This window comes from Leucopleurus acutus (assembly GCF_964270905.1).
Source record: "Leucopleurus acutus genome assembly, chromosome: 3".
Lineage (NCBI taxonomy): Eukaryota > Metazoa > Chordata > Mammalia > Artiodactyla > Delphinidae > Leucopleurus > Leucopleurus acutus.
The window spans coordinates 145,563,026-145,584,012 of NC_139145.1; the positions used below are offsets into that span (position 1 = coordinate 145,563,026).

At 39.1% G+C, this 20,987-nt stretch overlaps 1 protein-coding gene across 1 annotated transcript in view; it reads right to left on the reverse strand.

The window, feature by feature from the left end:
- WDR70 (WD repeat domain 70) overlaps nt 1-20,987 on the reverse strand; it is a 304,294-nt gene that overhangs the window by 241,658 nt on the left and 41,649 nt on the right. Inside the window, exon 6 of the mRNA XM_082835820.1 lies at nt 11,870-11,929. Within this exon, the coding sequence (XP_082691946.1) occupies nt 11,870-11,929 (60 nt within the window). The remainder of the gene's footprint in view (nt 1-11,869; nt 11,930-20,987) is intronic.

Below are 20,987 nucleotides of genomic sequence, written 5' to 3' on the forward strand. Positions count from 1 at the left end.
TTAATGGGTTTTTTCGCTTTCAAAAAAGTAATTTTTCACAAAAATTATTTATGTTAGCATGTATCAGTTTTTCTTATTTGTAAATGAGTTAAAAACTCTAAAAACTAGAAGAAAAAAAAAGAGTGTAAATTCCATGTGCACAAAGACCATCCTTGTGCCCAGCACAGTGCCTGGCACAAATGTGACACTTAATAAATAGCCCTTTTAAAAAAGGAAGGAGGACTGTAAATTAAAAAAAACATACAAAACAAACAGCTATCCAGTGTGACAAATGTAAGATCAATTACCCTCTATCAGGAAAGAACAAGATAAACTACAAAGTTCACTTTTTTTAATCTAAGGACAGAAGAAAGATGGCAAAGAAGAAAGCAAAGGGCAAAGTGACAAAATGAGATCTTCAATGCTAGCATTCTGAAGTACCAGGACCTTGGGCTTCCCTGGTGGCTCAGTGGTTAAGAATCCACCTGCCAATGCAGGGAACACGGGTTCTATCCCTGGTCCAGGAAGATCCCACATACTGCAGAGCAACTAAGCCCATGCGCCACAGCTACTGAGCCTGTGCTCTAGAGCCAGCAAACCACAGTTACTGAGACCCACGTGCCACAACCACTGAAGGCCATGCGCCTAGAGCCCATGATCCACAACAAGAGAAGCCACCGCAATGAGAAGCCCGCACACTGCAACAAACAGTAGCCTCCGCTTGCTGCAACTAGAGAACACCCATGCACAGCAACGAAGACCCAATGCAGCTAAAAATAAATAAATAAACAAACAAATAAATAAAGTATCAGGATCTCTGTGGCTGCTTATATACTCCATTTATGATCCACCAAAAGGATATGAAAGGTAATGAGTAACAGAGAACAGAGCTCTGGTGGAGCTTCAAGATGGCGGAAGAGTAAGACGCAGAGATCACCTTCCTCCCCACTGATATATCAGAAATACATCTACATGTGGAACAACTTCTACAGAACACCTACTGAACGCTGGCAGAAGACCTCAGACCTCCCAAAAGGCAAGAAATTCCCCACGTACCTGGGTAGGGCAAAAGAAAACAAGAAGAAACAGAGACAAAAGAATAGGGATGTGACCGGCACCAGTGGGAGGGAGCTGTGAGGGAGGAAAGGTTTCCACACACTAGGAAGCCGCTTTGAGGGCGGAGACTGCGGGGGTCGGAGGGAGGACCTTCAGAGCCACGGAGGAGAGCGCAGCCACAGGGGTGCGGAGGGCAAAGCGCAGAGATTCCCGCACAGAGGATCAGTAGCGATCGGCACTCACCAGCCCAAGAGGCTTGTCTGCTCACCCGCCGGGGCGGGCGGGGCTGGGAGCTGAGGCTCGGGCTTTGGTCGGATCGCAGGGAGAGGACTGGGGATGGCGGCATGAACACAGCCTGAAAGGGTTAGTGCACCACGGCTAGACGGGAGGGAGTCCGGGAAAAAGTCTGGAGCTGCCGAAGAGACAAGAGAATTTTTCTGGCCTCTCTGTTTCCTGGTGGACGAGGAGAGGGGAATCAGAGCACCGCTTAAAGGAGCTCCAGAGACGGGCGCCAGCCACGGCTATCAGCGCAGACCCCAGAGACGGGCATGGGACACTAAGGCTGCTGCTGCCGCCACCAAGAAGCCTGTGTGCGAGCACAGGTCACTATCCACACCTCCCCTCCCGGGGAGCCTGTGCAGCCCGCCACTGCAAGGGTCCAGTGATCCAGGGACAACTTCCCCGGGAGAATACACGGCGCGCCTCAGGATGGTGCAATGTCACACCTGCCTCGGCCGCCGCAGGCTCGCCCCACATCCGTACCCCTCCCTCCCGACGGCCTGAGTGAGCCAGAGCCCCCAAATCAGCTGCGCCTTTAACACTGTCATGTCTGAGAGAAGAACAGACGCCCTCAGGCGACCTACACGCAGAGGCGGGTCCAACTCCAAAGCTGAACCCCGGGAGCTGTGCAAACAAAGAAGAGAAAGGGAAATCTCTCCCAGCAGCCTCAGGAGCAGCAGATAAAATCTCCACAATCAACTTGATGTACCCTGCATCTGTGGAATCCCTGAATAGACAACGAATCATCCCAAATTGAGGTGGTGGACTTTGGGAGCAAAGATATATATATTTTTTCCCCCTTTTTCTCTTTTTGTGACTGTCTATGTGTATGCTTCTGTGTCTGATTTTGTCTGTATAGCTTTGCTTTTACCATTTGTCCTAGGGTTCTATCTGTCCATTTTTTGTTTGTTTGTTTTTAACTACTTAAAACTTTTTTTTCTTAAAAATTATTTTTTATTTTATTATTTTATTTTATCTTCTTTCTTTCTTTCTTTCTTTTTTTATCTCCCATTTATTCTGAGCTGTGGGCAGGACAGGCTCTTGGTGCTCCAGCCAGGTGTCAGGGCTGTGCCTCTGAGGTGGGAGAGCCATGTTGAGGACACTGGTCCAAAAGAGAACTCCCAGCTCCAAATAATATCAAAAGGTGAAAATCTCCCAGAGATCTCCTTCTCAGTGCCAAGACCCAGCTCCACTCAACGACCAGCAAGCTACAATGCAAGACACCCCATGCAAAACAACCAGCAAAACAGAAACACAACCCCATCCATTAGCAGAGAGGATGCCTAAAATCATAATAAGGCCACAGACAAACCAAAACACACCACCAGACGTGGACCTGCCAACCAGAAAGACAAGATCCAGCCTCATCCACCAGAACACAGGCACTAGTCCCCTCCACCAGGAAGCCTACACAACCCACTGAACCAACCTTAGCCACTGGGGACAGACACCAAAACAACAGGAACTGGCACAAAAACAGAAATATAGATCAATGGAACAGGATAGAAAGCCCAGAGATAAACCCACGCACATATGGTCACCTTATCTTTGACAAAGGAGGCAGAAATGTACAGTGGAGAAAGGACAGCCTATTCAATAACTGGTGCTGGGAAAACTGGACAGGTACATGTAAAAGTATGAGATTAGATCACTCCCTAACACCATACACAAAAATAAGCTCAAAATGGATTAAAGACCTAAATGTAAGGCCAGAAACTATCAAACTCTTAGAGGAAAACATAGGCAGAACACTCTATGACATAAATCACAGCAAGATCCTTTTTGACCCACCTCCTAGAGAAATGGAAATAAAAACAAAAGTAAACAAATGGGACCTAATGAAACTTAAAAGCTTTTGCGCAGCAAAGGAAACCATAAAGAAGACCAAAAGACAACCCTCAGAATGGGAGAAAATATTTGCAAATGAAGCAACTGACAAAGGATTAATCTCCAAAATTTATAAGCAGCTCATGCAGCTTAATAACAAAAAAACAAACAACCCAATCCAAAAATGGGCAGAAGACCTAAATAGACATTTCTCCAAAGAAGATATACAGAGTGCCAACAAACACATGAAAGAATGCTCAACATCACTAATCATTAGAGAAATGCAAATCAAAACTACAATGAGATATCATCTCACACCAGTCAGAATGGCCATCATCAAAAAATCTAGAAACAATAAATGCTGAAGAGGGTGTGGAGAAAAGGGAACCCTCTTACACTGTTGGTGGGAATGTAAATTGATACAGCCACTGTGGAGAACAGTATGGAGGTTCCTTAAAAAACTACAAATAGAACTACCATATGACCCAGCAATCCCACTACTGGGCATATACCCTGAGAAAACCATCATTCAAAAAGAGTCATGTACCAAAATGTTCATTGCAGCTCTATTTACAATAGCCCAGAGATGGAAACAACCTAAGTGTCCATCATCGGATGAATGGATAAAGAAGATGTGGCACATATATACAATGGAATATTACTCAGCCATAAAAAGAGACGAAATTGAGCTATTTGTAATGAGGTGGATAGACCTAGAGTCTGTCATACAGTGTGAAGTAAGTCAGAAAGAGAGAGACAAATACCGTATGCTAACACATATATATGGAATTTAAGAAAAAAAAAATGTCATGAAAAACCTAGAGGTGAAACAGGAATAAAGACACAGACTTACTAGAGAATGGACTTGAGGCTATGGGGAGGGGGAAGGGTAAACGGTGACAAAGCGATAAAGAGGCATGGACATATATACACTACCAAACGTAAGGCAGATAGCTAGTGGGAAGCAGCCGCATAGCACAAGGAGATCAGCTCGGTGCTTTGTGACCACCTGGAGGGGTGGGATAGGGAGGGTGGGAGGGAGGGAGACGCAAGCGGGAAGAGATATGGGAACATATGTATATATATAACTGATTCATTTTGTTGTGAAGCTGAAACTAACATACCATTGTAAAGCAATTATACTCCAATAAAGATGTTAAAAAAAAAAAAATACAACAGGAACTATGAACCTGCAGCCTGGAAAAAGGAGACCCCAAACACAGTAAGTTAAGGAAATGAGAAGACAGAGAAACACACAGCAGATGAAGGAGCAAGGCAAAAACCCACCAGACCTAACAAATGAAGAGGAAATAGGCAGTCTACCTGAAAAAGAATTCACAATAACAATAATAAAGAGGATCCAAATTATTGGAAACACAATGGAGAAAACACAAGGAACGTTTAACAAGTAACTAGAAGAACTAAAGAGCAAACAGTGATGAACAACACAATAAATGAAATTAAAAATTCTCTAGAAGGGATCAATAGCAGAATAAATGAGGCAGAAAAATGGATAAGTGACCTGGAAGATAAAATAGTGGAAATAACTACTGCAGAGCAGAATAAAGAAAAAAAATGAAAAGAACTGAGGATAGACTCAGAGACCTCTGGGACGACATTAAATGCACCAACATTCAAATTATAGGGGTCCCAGAAGTAGAAGAGAAAAATAAAGGGACTGAGAAAATATTTGAAGAGATTAGAGGTGAAAACTTCCCTAACATGGGAAAGGAAACAGTTAATCAAGTCCAGGAAGCACAGAGAGTCCCACAGACAATAAATCCAAGGAGAAACACACCAAGACACATATTAATCAAACTATCAAAAATTAAATACAAAGAAAAAATATTAAAAGCAGCAAGGGAAAAATAACACACAAGGGAATCCCCATTAGGTTAACAGCTGATCTCTCAGCAGAAACTCTGCAAGCCAGAAGGGAGTGGCAGGACATATAGAAAGTGATGAAGGAGAGAAAGCTACAACTAAGATTACCCAGCAAGGACATCATTCAGATTTGATGGAGAAATTAAAACCTTTACAGACAAGCAAAAGCTAAGAGACTTCAGCACCACCAAACCAGCTTTACAACAAATGCTAAAGGAACTTCTCTAGGCAGGAAACACATGAGAAGGAAAAGACCTACAATAACAAACCCAAAACCATTAAGAAAATGGGAATAGGAACATACATATCAATAATTACCTTAAATGTAAATGGATTAAAGCTCCAACCAAAAGACATAGACTGGCTGAATGGATACAAAAACAAGACCCGTATATATGTTGTCTACAAGAGACCCGCTTCAGACCTAGGGACACATACAGACTGAAAGTGAGGGGATGGAAAAAGATATTCCATGCAAATGGAAATCAAAAGAAAGCTGGAGCAGCAATACTCATATCAGACAAAATAGACTTTAAAATAAAGACTATTACAAGAGACAAAGAAGGACACTACATAATGATCAAGGGATCGATCCAAGAAGAAGATATAACAATTGTAAATATTTATGCACCCAAGGTAGGAGCACCTCAATACATAAGGCAAACACTAAGAGCCATCAAAGGGGAAATCGACAGTAACACATCATAGTAGGGGACTTTAACACCCTAGTTTCACCAATGCACAGATCATGCAAAATGAAAATAAATAAGAAAAGACAAGCTTTAAACGATACATTAAACAAGATGGACTTAATTGATATTCATAGGACATTCCATCCAAAAACAACAGAATACACATTCTTCTCAAGTGCTCATGGAACATTCTCCAGGATAGATCATATCTTGGGTCACAAATCAAGCCTTGGTAAATTTAAGAAAATTGAAATCATATCAAGTATCTTTTCCGACCACAACGCGATGAGACTACAAATCAATTACAGGAAAATATCTGTAAAAAATACAAGCACATGGAGGCTAAACAATACACTACTTAATAACCAAGAGATCACTGAAGAAATCAAAGAGGAAATCAAGAAATACCTAGAAACAAATGACAATGGAGACACGACGACCCAAAACCTATGAAATGCAGCAAAAGAAGTTCTAAGAGGGAAGTTTATAGCAATACAATCCTATCTTACGAAACAAGAAACATCTCAAATAAACAACCTAACCTTACACCTAAAGCAATCAGAGAAAGAAGAATAAAAAAACCCCAATGTTAGCAGAAGAAATCATCAGATCAGAAATAAATGAAAAAGAATGAAGGAAATGATAGCAAAGATCAATAAAACTAAAAACTGGTTCTTTGAGAAGATAAACAAAATTGAGAAACCACTGGCCAGACTCATCAAGAAAAAAAGGGAGAAGACTCAAATCAATAGAAATAGAAATGAAAGAGAAGTAACAACTGACACTGCAGAAATACAAAGGATCATGAGAGATTACTATAAGCAACTCTATGCCAATAAAATGGACAACCTGGAAGAAATGGACAAATTCTTAAAAAAGCACAACCCTGCCAAGACTGAACCAGGAAGAATAGAAAACATGAACAGACCAATCACAAGCACTGAAATGAAAGTGTGATTAAAAATCCTCCAACAAACAAAAGTCCAGGACCAGATGGCTTCACAGGGGAATTCTATCAAACATTTAGAAAAGAGCTAACACCTATCCTTCTCAAACTCTTCCAAAATATAGCAGAGGGAAGAACACTCCCAAACTCATTCTACGAGGCCACCATCACCCTGATACCAAAACCAGACAAAGATGTCACAAAATAAGAAAACTACAGGCCAATATCACTGATAAACATAGATGCAAAAATCCTCAACAAAATACTAGCAAACGGAATCCAACAGCACATTAAAAGGATCATACACCAGGCTTCCTGGTGGCACAGTGGTTGAGAGTCAGCCTGCCGATGCAGGGGACACGGGTTCATGCCCCCCGTCCAGGAAGATCCCACATGCCACGGAGCGGCTAAGCCCATGAGCCATGTGCTGAGCCTGTGTGTCCAAAGCCTGTGATCTGCAAAGGGAGAGGGCACAACAGTAAGAGGCCCGCCCACCACAAAAAAAAAAAAAAAAGAAGAAAAAGGATCATACACCATGATCAAGTGGGGTTTATCCCAGGGATGCAAGGATTCTTCAATATATGCAAAGCAATCAATGTGATACACCATATTAACAAACTGAAGGAGAAAAACCATATGATCATCTCAATCGAAGCAGAGAAAGCTTTTGACAAAATTCAACACCCATTTATGACAAAAACCCTGCAGAAAGTAGGCATAAAGAGAACTTTCCTCAACATAATAAAGTCCATATATGACAAACCCACAGCCAACATCATCCTCAATGGTGAAAAACTGAAAGCACTTCCTCTAAGATCAGGAACAAGACAAGGTTGCCCACTCTCACCACTATTATTCAACATAGTTTTGGAAGTTTTAGCCACAGCAAGCAGAGAAGAAAAGGAAATAAAAGGAATAAAAGGAATCCAAATAACTTAAGTTTACACTTTAAAAAATTACCAAAGAAGAGGAAACAAAACCCAAAGCATGCAACAGGAAGGAAATAAAGATTAGAGGAGAGTTCAGTAGAAAAGAGAAATTTTTAAAGTAAAGAAAATCAACGGGACCAAAAAACAGTCCTTTGAAAATTTCAAGAAAATTAAGAAACTTTAGCTAGATTGGCCAAGAAAAAAAGAAAGAATTACTAAAATCAGGAAGGAAAGAGAAGATAACATAAATTAAGAGGATTACAAGGAAATTCTATGAATTGCATGCCAACCAGTTATATAACTTAGATGAACCGTACAAATTATTAGAAAGACACAAACTACCAAAATGGACTCATGAAGAAAAAAGAAAGAAAATCTGAATAGATTTTTAATAAGGGCTTATATTCGTAATCAAAAATCTTCCCAGAGGACTTCCCGGTGGCACAGTGGCTTAGAATCCACCTGCCAGTGCAGGGGACACAGGTTCGAGCCCTGGTCCAGGAAGATTCCACACGTCGTGGAGCAACTAAGCCCGTGCGCCAGAACTACTGAGCCTGCGCTCTAGAGCCCATGAGCCACAACTACTGAAGCCCTTGTAACAAAACTACTGAGCCCACACGCCTAGAGCCTGCGCTCCACAACAAGAGAAGCCACCGCAATGAGAAGCTCACCCACCACAACGAAGAGTAGCCCCCACTCACCGCAACTAGAGAAAGCCTGCGCGCAGCAACGAAGACCCAACGCAGCCAAATAAATAATTTATAAAAAACAAAAAAATCTTCCCACAAAGAAAAGTCTATATCTATTTGGCTTCAAGGTAAATTCTATCAAACATTTAAAGAATAATTAATCAATCCTTCATAAACTCTTCCAGAAAATATAGGAGAAATAAATGCTTTCAGCGTTCTATGAGGTAAATATTACCCTGATGCCAAAACCAAAGTCACCATAAGAAAACTACTGACCTATATCCCTTATGAATATAAACAGAAAAATCCTCAACAAAATATCAGCAAACTGAATCTAGACCTTAAGCATCACACCTTACAACCTGGAGATTTCATCTATTGGAAAAGATACCTCCAGAGAAACTCTTTTCAACCTCCCTGGAGAGGCCCCTATCAGGCACTGCTAACCAATATTTTTGCCACCAAACTCCAAGGAACAGATTCTTGAATTCATGTGACATAACACACCTAAAGAAAGCACCGAACCCTGACTGGACCTGCACATCATCTGGCGACCTGAAAGTAAAGATTTCCTGGAATTGAAGCAGATGACATCTGATAAGACAGCTTTCCCAAGATATCCAGAGAAACCCCCGTTAGAAGTTTGTCACCAAACCTTTGATGATGACATAACGCTCCAGACGATCTCCAATATCTATGATCTTGATAACATATGGGCTTTAGATAAAAAGTACCAGAAAGTTCTCACTCCTACCTGTCCTTGTTATTCCAGTGTGATCTTAATAAGTTTCTAATCTATGTAATTTCCTTCTGATGTGAGACACTACACCCAAGAAAGGTCCTTCCTGACACTGAGGGACAAAAGGCTGCTGAAACTAGGCAACCTGACATTTAATCAGTGATGCTTTCAGAGAAAAATCTTGTGATCAAAGGGGTAAATGTAAAAAATTAATAAACAGAAACCTCAATTAAATAGAGTTGGGATACCAGAAACAGAAACCCTGCAATGACAGCAGAGCTCAATAGGAAGAATAAAGACTCCTCTTCTTTCCTGGCAAGGACTCATCAGCCAGTGAAAGGCCATGGACTCTGTTTAGCCATCCAAATTTCCTTTTCACCCCTATAAAAAGGTTCTCCTTCCCTTACCATGCAGGAACTTGAGCATGGCTCACCATGGTTGCAGACCCCAAATTGTAATTCTCTGCTGATCCCGGATAAACCCATCTTTGCTGAAGAAATACCTGGTAGTGTATTTGTTTCAGGTCAACGGTAAGTATACTGACAAAATAGATATATTTCTTCAATGGCAAGGAGAAAAAAAAAGGAAAAACATATAGATTAAGAGACATAACAAATAAACAATGATGACTCTCCTCAGAGTGAGTCAGATACCATCTGGATACTGATTTGAACAAACTAACTGGAAAAATATGTATGGGGGCTTCCCTGGTGGCGCAGTGGTTAAGAATCCACCTGCCGATGCAGGGACACGGGTTCGAGCCCTGGTCCAGGAAGATCCCACATGTTGCGGAGCAGCTAAGCCCATGCGCCACAACTACTGAACCTGCACTCTAGAGCCTGCGAGACACAACTACTGAGCCCATACTCCGCAACAACAGAAGCCACCGCGATGAGAAGCCGGCGCACCACAACGAAGAGTAGCCCCCGCTCGCCACAACTAGAGAAAGCCTGCACGCAGCAACAAAGACCCAACGCAGCCAAAAATTAAAAAAGAAAAAATGGGACAGTTGAAGAAATATGAATAATGGGATATTAGATGATATTAAATAATTATTGAAAAAACTTTAGACATAATAAAGATGTTCTGATTATGAGAGAGAGAAAAGGAGAGGGAGAGGAGGAGAGAGAGAGAGAGAAAGACCAACCTTATCTCTTACAGATTCATACTGAAATATTTACAGATGAAATCATATGAAGTCTGGAATTTGTTTTTAAATAATCACACAAGGTAGGTAGATGGGATGGGGAGAAGGAGGTTTACTAGAAATGTAAATTATATAGGAAATAAGAGTGGTCTTATGTAGATAATTGGTAAGGTTCAGAGATAAATATATGGGAATTCCTTTCAGTATTCTCTATACTTCTGTGAATGTGTAAACATTTTTACAATAACTAGTTTAAAAACAAACAAAAAAGACCAGCCAGTCACCTTCTTAATCTCTGACATATTTCCAAAAAGTTGAAATACATGCAGGGCAAAGGCAGGACAGCAAAAAAAATTAGTTAACCTAACAGTACAGTTAGAAGCTCTGATTATTAATGTGTAAAATAACTTGGAGTATTTTTTTAATTATATATATTTTTAAAGATAAAATTTGATTTGAAAAAATATGCATATCTAAATAAAACGTGTTAAACATGAACTATCTCTCAGCTGTAAAAATTTCTGGACTTAATGATAGGAAAGCTTCCTTTTAAGTATTTACAGTCTATAATTTTTTTCTTATTTACTTAAAAACATGAAAATTAGTAAAATTCTTTCCTGATTTCAGAATAAAAATGTCAAAAGTGTGATTTAATAAAAAGTAGGTATAATATGAAGAATTAGATGGAAATGATTTCTTAAGGCAGCAGTTCTGATATTTCGGTTTCAAGACCCTTTACACTCGAAATCTTTTGAGAACCCCCCAAAATGTCTGTTTATATGAGTTATTTGTGTCAGTATTTACCATAGCAAAAATTAAAATTAAGACATTTTAAAATATTCACTGTTTACTTCATTTAAAATAATAATAAACCCAATGTATTTAACACAAATATTTTATGGAAATGATATTTTCAAAAGCAAAAAATTTAGTGGAAAGACTATCACTATTTTAAAATCCTTGGCTATTAATTCTATCATTTGTGTTACTTCTGGACCTATTTCTATTGATTGATGTTTTCCCCCTCATTATGGGATGTATTTTCCTACTTCTTTACCTGTCAGACTTCTAGAAAAAGGTAGCTTAATTACAAAGGGAAAGCAAGATAATTTTATTCTTTCATTCATTTACAAGCAAGTTTCATTCATTCAACTATCAGTTTTTAATAAGATATTATTAAATCTTTTTTTACAATAAGATAAAATGATTTAATCTTATACCTCAAAATGTTTACATTATTAATTTTTAAATAACATAAATAAATATGAAAATATAATCCATAAATCTAAGTAATATAATCTTAGAGCCATACAGTTACTATCTTATGTTCATTTCTTATCTCAACATCCACCTAAAAAATGAACTCAGGCCTCTTACTGATATAGAAATGAAGCTAAGGGTAATGAAAAATTTTCCCACACCATAACAAAAAAAAGTATTTGAGTTTCATTTCTTTCTTTCACTTATAATGTTCCTATATCAAAGAAAGCCAACAATAACAATGGCAGTAAGTGTTCCTATTTTAAATGAAATGCAATGGTTATTTTCACTGAACAGAAAAGTAATCTATTTTCCTTAATGTCTATAGCTTTGTGATACCAGTTGATTGTATAATTGGCCTTAATATAAATATATCTTATTAGTTCACTTTTCCATGAGAGCCCTGTTATTAAGGGAAAAGAATTAAATTTTTAAAACTTACTGTCTTAGTGCCATGCTTCAGCGTTATCTCATGCGAGTCTGGGATCTTTTGGACAGGATTCTGAAAACAGAAAATTCCATGACATTGATGAGTAATATAACATATTTGGGGGAACTACATACCACACTCCCAAGAAATTTAATTTTTAAAAATTGCATCACTGACTTTTTAACACAAAACTTTAAAAACTAGAAAGGAAAAAGTGTGAGTGTGGGACTTCCCTGGTGGCGCAGTGGTTAAGAATCCCCCTGCCAATGCAGGGGACACAGGTTCGAGCCCTGCTCCGGGAAGATCCCACATGCCACAGAGCAACTAAGCCCGTGCACCACAACTACTGAGCCTGCGCTCTAGAGCCCACGAGCCACAACTACTGAGCCCATGTGCCACAACTACTGAAGCCCGCGCGCCTAGAGCCTGTGCTCCGCAACGAGAAGCCACTGCAATGAGAAACCCACGCACCACAATGAAGAGTAGCCCTCACTCGCCACAACTAGAGAAAGCCCGCGTGCAGCAACAAAGACCCAATGCAACCAAAAAGAAATAAATAAAAATTAAATTAAATTAAAATATTTTTTAAAGTGCAAGCATATCTTATTTCTGCACTTCTAGATAGATTACAATTGGTCACTTTGGGCTGATAATAAATTTATCTTAAATCTCTAAAAAGATAAACCTAAGATATTCTTTAGGTTGTATGAAACCATAAGGTCCTCCCTATATGGAAAATTTTTAAAGTCCTCTTTTCACTGGTACTTGGGCATACCTTAAAGTACTTAATTTATAACACACAATAAAATTTGCACAGGATAGATACATATCTTTTAACCCATAAAAGATTAAAAAACAAAAAACTGATATTCAAATGGTACAAATAAGGAACAGAGTCATTCACTGATTCATTGATTCAGCAGGGCTTTATTAAAGTGAGATTATACCAGATGCTAAGTGGCGTTAGACACAGCCTCTACTCCTCTCTCCTCCCAAGAAGCATATGGTCTAAGAGGGAAACATCAATGACTCTACTTCAATATAATACATGCTATGTTACAAAGGGTATGGACAGAATAACTGAGGGATGAAGAAGATGGATGCATAAATCAGACATAAGAGGTCACACACTGATCATTTAAATAAGAAGTTTCATTGTTTAGTCAAGTCTCCATTATCCAAGAGCAGGGTAGTTATACTAAAATCCTACAGCCATTACAAATTCATGTTAGGATTATCTTGCAATCCACTTAATTAAACATGTTCAGGGAATTCCCTGGTGGTCCAGTAGTTAGGACTCTGCACTTTCACTGCCAAGGGCCCAAGTTCAACCTCTGGTTGGAGAACTAAGATCCCACAAGCCATGTAACACAAGCCACGTGGCATGCCCAAAACAAATAAACAAACAAACAAAAATGTGCAATCTACAGACTTTGGTCCCTAACTTCCCTCTTTCTTTAGGATCCTTGATGAACCAATCAATCACTAGTTCTTTCTATTTTATCTTAAATCTTTCCCCTACCATGGCTCTTTCTCCTCAGAATATGAACAATTTAAGTATGTCCCATATTGGGACTTCCCTGGTGGCGCAGTCGTTACGAATCTGCCTGTCAATGCAGGGGACGGGTTCAATCCCTAGTCTGGGAAGATCCGACATGCTGTGGAGCAACTAAGCCCCCATGAGCCACAACTACTGAGCCTGTGCTCTAGAGGCCATGGGTCACAACTTCTGAGCCCGTGTGCCACAACTACTGAAGCCCGTGCACCTAGAGCCCGTGCTCCACAAGAGAAGCCACTGCAATGAGAAGCCCATGCAACGCAACGAAGAGTAGCCCCCACTCGCCGCAACTAGAGAAAGCCCGTGCGCAGCAACGAAGACCCAATGCAGCCAAAAATAAATAAATAAATTTATATTTAAAAAAAAAGTACATCCCATATTAAAACACACACACACCCCAATTTCGCCTAGGTTTACTGCTATACCACTATCTTTTCCTTTACAATCAAGCTTCCTCACACTACAGTTTGCACTCATTGTCTCTACTTTCTTCCACCCCTCTACCTCTACCACTTTGGCACCTGTCATTTAATTCCCAATACCTAGCACAGTTCTTGGTACTTAAAGGACTCTTAGTAAATATTTCTTGAATGAATAAATAAGTCACTATAAATGTCCCAAGACACTTTTCAGAACTTAATCTGCATGTCTGACCTTTCATCAGCATGATAACTACTTAACTATTTCCTCCAACTTGAAACTATTCTTTCTTGGGAGGAAACAGCCTTGACAAAAAGCCAGAAAATCTAGGGTTTTAAAATCAAGCTCTGATACTCATTAACCTTGTCATAACCTCAGGAGAGTAATGACTCTGTTTCCTCATTTGCAAAACAGGATAATAGCACCTGCCCCTTAGGTTACTGTAAGGTAAGTGGTTTAAAGCTCATAATACAGAGTTCGGCACAAAGTAGGTACTCAATAAATGACAGCCACCATTTATTCTAAGGCTTACCTCCTGTCTCTCTTGTCATATTATCTTAGTCTATTTCCAGGCTTCTCTTCCTTTTTACTTGGCTAATTCCTACTCACCCTTTAAGACGCAATTCAGATGTGACCTGCTCCTGGAAGCATTTCTCAACATTTCAAACTCTGGGTTAAATGACCCTTCCATGCATTCCCATGACACCTTCTCCTTGTCTATCACAGAACCTATCATAATACATTGTAATTTTTGACCGGTCTCCCTCCACACCACTCCGTAACCAAACTCAAGAGATGCTTCTTAAAGACCGTGTATATATATCGTCTCTGGGTCCCCAATCCACAAAACACCTGATATATGGCAGACATAAGAGTTTTTGGAGTGTATTAATGGCCCTTACAATGTCTACCTCGTAAATCACATTAGATTATTTTTAATTTACCTCAAACATTAATGTTTATGTCCATAAAGAAGAACCGGTAGGTGCTATCCATCAGGTGAGCCTGGTGAGTCAGAGTCATATTTTCCAAAAGTGAAAACCTTTGAAGACCAAATGATTCTATCCCAGACTAAAAGCAAATGTAAATTGCAAGTATAGAGAAATAAAGGCAATTTTGTCTTAAACTATTTGCATCTGAGAAGTGGCTATAGTTGATTACCACCACAGACCAGTAAAGAAGGAGATCAGGGGGCTTCCCCGGTGGCGCAGTGGTTGAGAGTCTGCCTGCCTAATGCAGGGGACACAGGTTCGAGCCCTGGTCTGGGAAGATCCCACATGACGCGGAGCGACTGAGCCCGTGAGCCACGGCTACTGAGCCTGCGCGTCTGGAGCCTGTGCTCCACAACGGGAGAGGCCGTGACAGTGAGAGGCCTGCGCACCGCGATGAAGAGTGGCCCCCACTCGCCGCAACTGGAGAAAGCCCTCGCAAAGAAGCGAAGACCCAACACAGCCAAAATTAAATAAATAAATTTAAAAAAAAAAAAAAAAGAAAGAGATCAGGAACCAAGAGGGACTGAACAAAAACACTTACCTCATAGTAACCCAAGGAACTGCTGGAGAGTTTGCAGTTTATTTCAAGACAAAGACATTACACTATGGTTTAATATGTTTTGGAAAGTCCTGCACACAACAATATTGGCGATACCAATATTCCAACACAAATTCCAAAATAATTTAAAAGTTGAACAAATGGATTCTGGACTACCCCTACATTAAATTATGTAAACCACTGCTCCCTTTGCAGTTGACAATATTTGTAAGTAATAAAAACTCATGTAAAGGTGCTAAGTACTCCTGAAAGAAACAGGAGAACAGTTCAAATGTTTTACTTAAAGAAAAATCTATTATAGTATCATTTCATAACCAATTCCTTTTTCATCACTCAGGAAAGAAAAACACTGTCACCAGAAGGAAGGATGAAAATTATTTCACTGAATTCAATGCAGAACGTGCCTATATACAGACAATTTCTGACATTTAAAGAAAAAAACTTACAAGAATACAGAACAGCTCAGTATTTACATTAGGAATGAATTAAATGTTTAAATAAGTATTGTTTAAATTTAAAATCAAAGTTTTACTGGAAATCATGTAGGGCATAACTCATAAAAAGCCCATATAATTGGCACAACTAAATCATCTAAAATAGTAGCAATCCATCTTTTGGTAGCATATCACTTGATGGTGACTGTTCTTTTTCCAGAACTTTTACTAATGACTTTTTGAAATATGGCTCAGTGTGAAATTTGCTGTAACAGTAAAATATTTTCAAGATTTCCCTGCCAGGGGACATCATAAACTACAAGACTTCAAATGAAGTCATTTATTACCAAAATTCATAACAAGAGCTACAGTCTTAATGGAAGAGAGGAAAAGATACCAGTTTTTGTTTTGGTTTGGTTTTAAATGCCAACCAAAGGATTATTTCCCAGGCTCTTTCGTTTACCCCAGTAAGAACAATGATAGCAAACATATCTAGAATAACATAAGCAATTCCATCTGATATACTATACATACATCCTTGTAGTGTTTTTCAAAAGATTTGCAAATCATTTATTACCTTTCTGGGGTAATATGTCATAAATTTTAGAAGTTATATATGTATAGTAGTATGAGTCAAAATAAAAAGTCTACTCAGTAATAAAGATCTACCACAAAGTGGCTAACAGTTGGGATAGAGAATGGGGATTTCCAACCAGGAGTTTGAAAATGAGTGCCACTTTCTCCCAGAAACCACTTTGGAAAGAGTTACCAGTGCAGAACCAAAAGCAACCAGAATTAGAGTCCATTCTGGTGTAACTCTTAAAATTAATTCACTTATTCACTCACTCACTAATCACACATTCACTTAACAACATGTATTATTTAATTATATACTACATACCACATACCAGGAACTAAGTTAAAGATAAAAAGACCAATAACAAAGACTCTGCTCATGAAGAACAATCAGTCCAGCAAAGCAAAACAGACAGGTAAACAAATAGGCAAACTAAAATGTTTCAGATGCTATGACAGAAGGATACACAGGGTTCAGCGCTCAATTCCACTGTGCCTGGGGAAGTAGAGAGTGATTAGAAAAGGCTTCATACAAGAGATGTTTGAGATGCTTTTGGAAAAACAGAAGTTCCCTAGATGAATGTGGAGGGCATCTAGGCGAGAATAAGATGAATCTTGACACTTTCCGATTTGCAAATATTTTTGCCTGGCTAGAGTTTAAATTCCTGGGCAGGAAGAAGGAGAAGGATGTGTGGTGTCGGGCTGGGGGGGGGGGGTATTTTTTTTTTAATGTTAACCCAGAGAGTTCATTATGAGCCAGATTGTATACAATGCCAAGAATCTGCAATTTAAGCTCTGAGTCATGTAGAGTAATTTGATAAGAATTGAGATTTCAAAAAGATCACCGAGGCATCAAAAGACACAATTAACACGGTGAAAAGGCAACCTACACAACGGGAGAAAATATCTGCAAATCATATATCTGATATGGTGTTAATATCCAGAATATATTTAAAACTCCTATGACTCAACAACTACAGTGAAAAAACCCAATTCAAAATTTGGCAAAGAACTTCAATAGTTATTTCTGCAAAGAAGTTATACAGATGACCAACAAGCATATGAAAAGAGACTCAACATCACTAATCCTTAGGGAAATGCAAATCAAAACCACAATGAGAGGGCTTCCCTGGTGGCGCAGTGGTTAAGAATCCACCTGCCAGTGCAGGGGACACGGGTTTGAGCCCTGGTCCGGGAAGATTCCACATGCGCGGAGCAACCAAGCCCATGTGCCACAACTACTGAGCCTGCACTCTAGAGCCCACGAGCCACTACTACTGAGCCCGCATGCCACAACTACTGAGCCCATGCGCCACAACTACTGAAGCCCGTGCGTGCACCTGTGCTCCACAACAAGAGAAGCCACTGCAATGAGAAGCCCAACCACCACAACAAAGAATACCCCCGCTCACCACAACTAGAGAAAGCCCGCGCGCAGCAACAAAGACCCAACACAGCCAAAAATAAATACATAAATTTATTAAAAAAAAACAAACAACCCACAATGAGATACCACTTCATACCCAATGCAAAAGCTAATACTTAAGGGAAAAAAAGAAAAACAAAATAAGTCTTAGCAAAGATGAACAGAAACTGGAACACATACACTGCTGGAGGGAAATGGTGCAGTTGCTATGTAAAACAGTATGGTAGTTCTTAAAAAAACTTAAACAAGAATTACCTTATGATTCAGCAATTCCATTGGTGTATATACCCCAAAGAAATGAAAAGCAGTGTGTCAAAGAGGTGTTTGTACACTCATGTTCAAAGCAGCTTTATTCACAATAGTCAAAAGGTAGGAGCAACTCAAGTGTCCATCCATGGATGAAGGAACAGTGGTATAAATATACAGTGGAATATTATTCAGTCTTAAAGAGGAAGGAAATTCTGACACATGCTACAACATGGATGAACCCGGAGAACATTATGCTAAGTGAAATAAGCCACTCACAAAAAGAGAAATACTGTATAATTGCACTCATCTGAGGTATACAGAGTAGTCAAATACATAGAGACAGAACGCACAGTGGTTGCCAGAGTTTGGGGGAAGAGGTGGAAATGGAAAGTTGTCGTTTAATGGGTATAGAGTTTCTGTTTTGCAAAAATGAAAAAGTTCTGGAGACTGGCTGCACAGCAATGTAACACTACAGAGCCGTACGTTTTAAAATCATTAAGACTGGGACTTCCCTGGTGGCTCAGTGGTTAAGAATCTGCCTGCCAATGCAGGGGACACAGGTTCAGTCCCTGGTCCGGGAAGATCCCACATGTCGTGGAGCAACTAAGCCTGTGCACCACAACTACTGAGCCTGCACTCTAGAGCCTGCAAGCCACAACTTCTGAGCCCACACGCCACATCTACTGAAGCCTGCACACCTAGATCCCGCGCTCTGCAACAAGAGAAGCCACCACAATGAGATGCCTGCTTGCCGCAACTAGAGAAAGCCTGAGTGCGGCAACAAAGACCCAACACAGCCAAAAATAAGCTAATTAATTAATTTTTAAAAATAAAATAAGATAAATTTTAAAAAATGATTAAGACTGTAAATTTTACATTATGTGTATTTTGCCAAAACTAAAAAAAAATTTTAATAGATACAACAGACGTAAGCAAACAAAAAAAGATTAAAAGATGCATACTGTTATGCCTGAATACTTCTCAATACTCTAATAAATGTTAGGTAAGCGTCAAAAAAAATCATTTATCCAATGTTTAAAATCTTCCTCCAAAAATGTAAAGTTACATGTCTAAAATATTGCAGGAAGGAAAGACAATTTTCTAGCTAAATCTCACAGCTGGTTCCAATCCTTCAATTAGCAGTATTCCCAAACCACTTCTAAATTACCTTCAAACCGTTTATGCCCTGTTGCAAGCTGAAATCTTAGAGAACATTTCTTAGTAACATGACTTAAGAGCACACTGTTAGATAATTTTTATACTTGTGTGAGGGCCGAGAAACTCGAAAAGGATAGTTCATTCTTATATTTTATCAGAAATCACTTTTTAAAAAAAACACGACATTAGCAATAAACACAAAGATGATAATTTTCTATGTTTATTTATCATAAAACAATGGCAGGTAATTAGCCAACAGGATTTATATCAAATGACATTTGTTTTCAAAGCTACCATGAAAATACACCCTGTGATTTCCTAACACCCTAAAATTTTATGAATATGTCAGCTTTTATTCTTATTTGCTCTCTAAGTTCAAAGACTTGAAATCTAGACATGACTCTGACGTTAACTGCCACTTGTAATCTTCACTCAGCCATTTAACTGTATAGAACCTCAGCTTTTCCACTTGTAAAAGTGAAAGAGTTGGACCAGGTAATTCATGACATTCTATGATGACACGGTCTACCTTAAACTCACATCTGGAACTAAGAACACTACCCCATGTCCTTCCCTGACTTCCATCTTCTTTACTTTACTCCACACTGCTCACTACCATGATATTATTCTTCCTACTGCATTTCTCACTGAGAAGCTTCAATGTTTCTCCACCACCTTTAGTCCCGATTGTAACTTCTCAGAGCATCACACATATTGTTTTAGAAATTTTCATTTGTAGAATGTTATTCCAGGTTAAGTTTAGAAAAATTAATGTTTTTAAGAAGTTTCTGGTCAAAGGGTACAAACTTTCAGTTACAAGATAAATAAGTTCTGAGGATCAAAGGTACAGCATGGTGACTACAGTTAATAACACTGTGCTGTACACTTGAAGTTTGCTCAAAGAATAGATCTTAAGTGTTCTTGCCATACCAAAAAAAAGAAAAAGATGACTGTGTGAGGCGATGGATGTGTTAATTAAGTTGATTGTGGTAATCATCACACAATGTATACATATATCAAACCATCACATTATACATGTTAAGTATCAATACATACAATTTTTATTTGTCAGTCATACCTCAATAAAGCTAGAAAATAAATATCATTAAAAAAACAACAAAAAAGTTTCATACATAATCAAAAAGCAGATCATTTCTCAAAAGATATTAATCTCTAAAGAGCCTATCAATATTCCTATCATTTGCAGTGGTATTTATTTTTCATTGATTACTTATCAATGTAGGCATTAAGATCCCACCCTTACCCACATAATTAACCACTCCAGGCAGGAATAGAAGAACAGAGGTTGAGCTTGCCAGAATTAAAAAGGAACAACCTGGTTTTCTAAGACCCCTATAATGAAACTCTCCCCTCCCACTTCTTTACCCCTACCCAAAAGAGAAGGCTTTTCTTTACAACTATAAAGGAAGAGGGAAATTTTCACCAGCTCAGACTGGAGTCCCTGGGTTTCACCATTTGTCCTATTCCTAAAAAAGGCCCACCTCCACCATGTCAGTGGCAACAATGTACACACCATTCTCACATCTTCACAACTTGAACTAATTATCCCCTCAAAACTTCAAGTCCTTAGCCTCTTATCTACAAAGAATAAGAATTTGTTACAATGATTCTTTTGGGAAACAAAACACTTTATAAGTGGAGTAAAGATTAATACAAACCTCAGTCTGATAGTGCCACTGTTCTCATAGAAGCCTCTCTAATGCCTTGCTACTCAAAGTACAGTCCAGGGGATTCCCT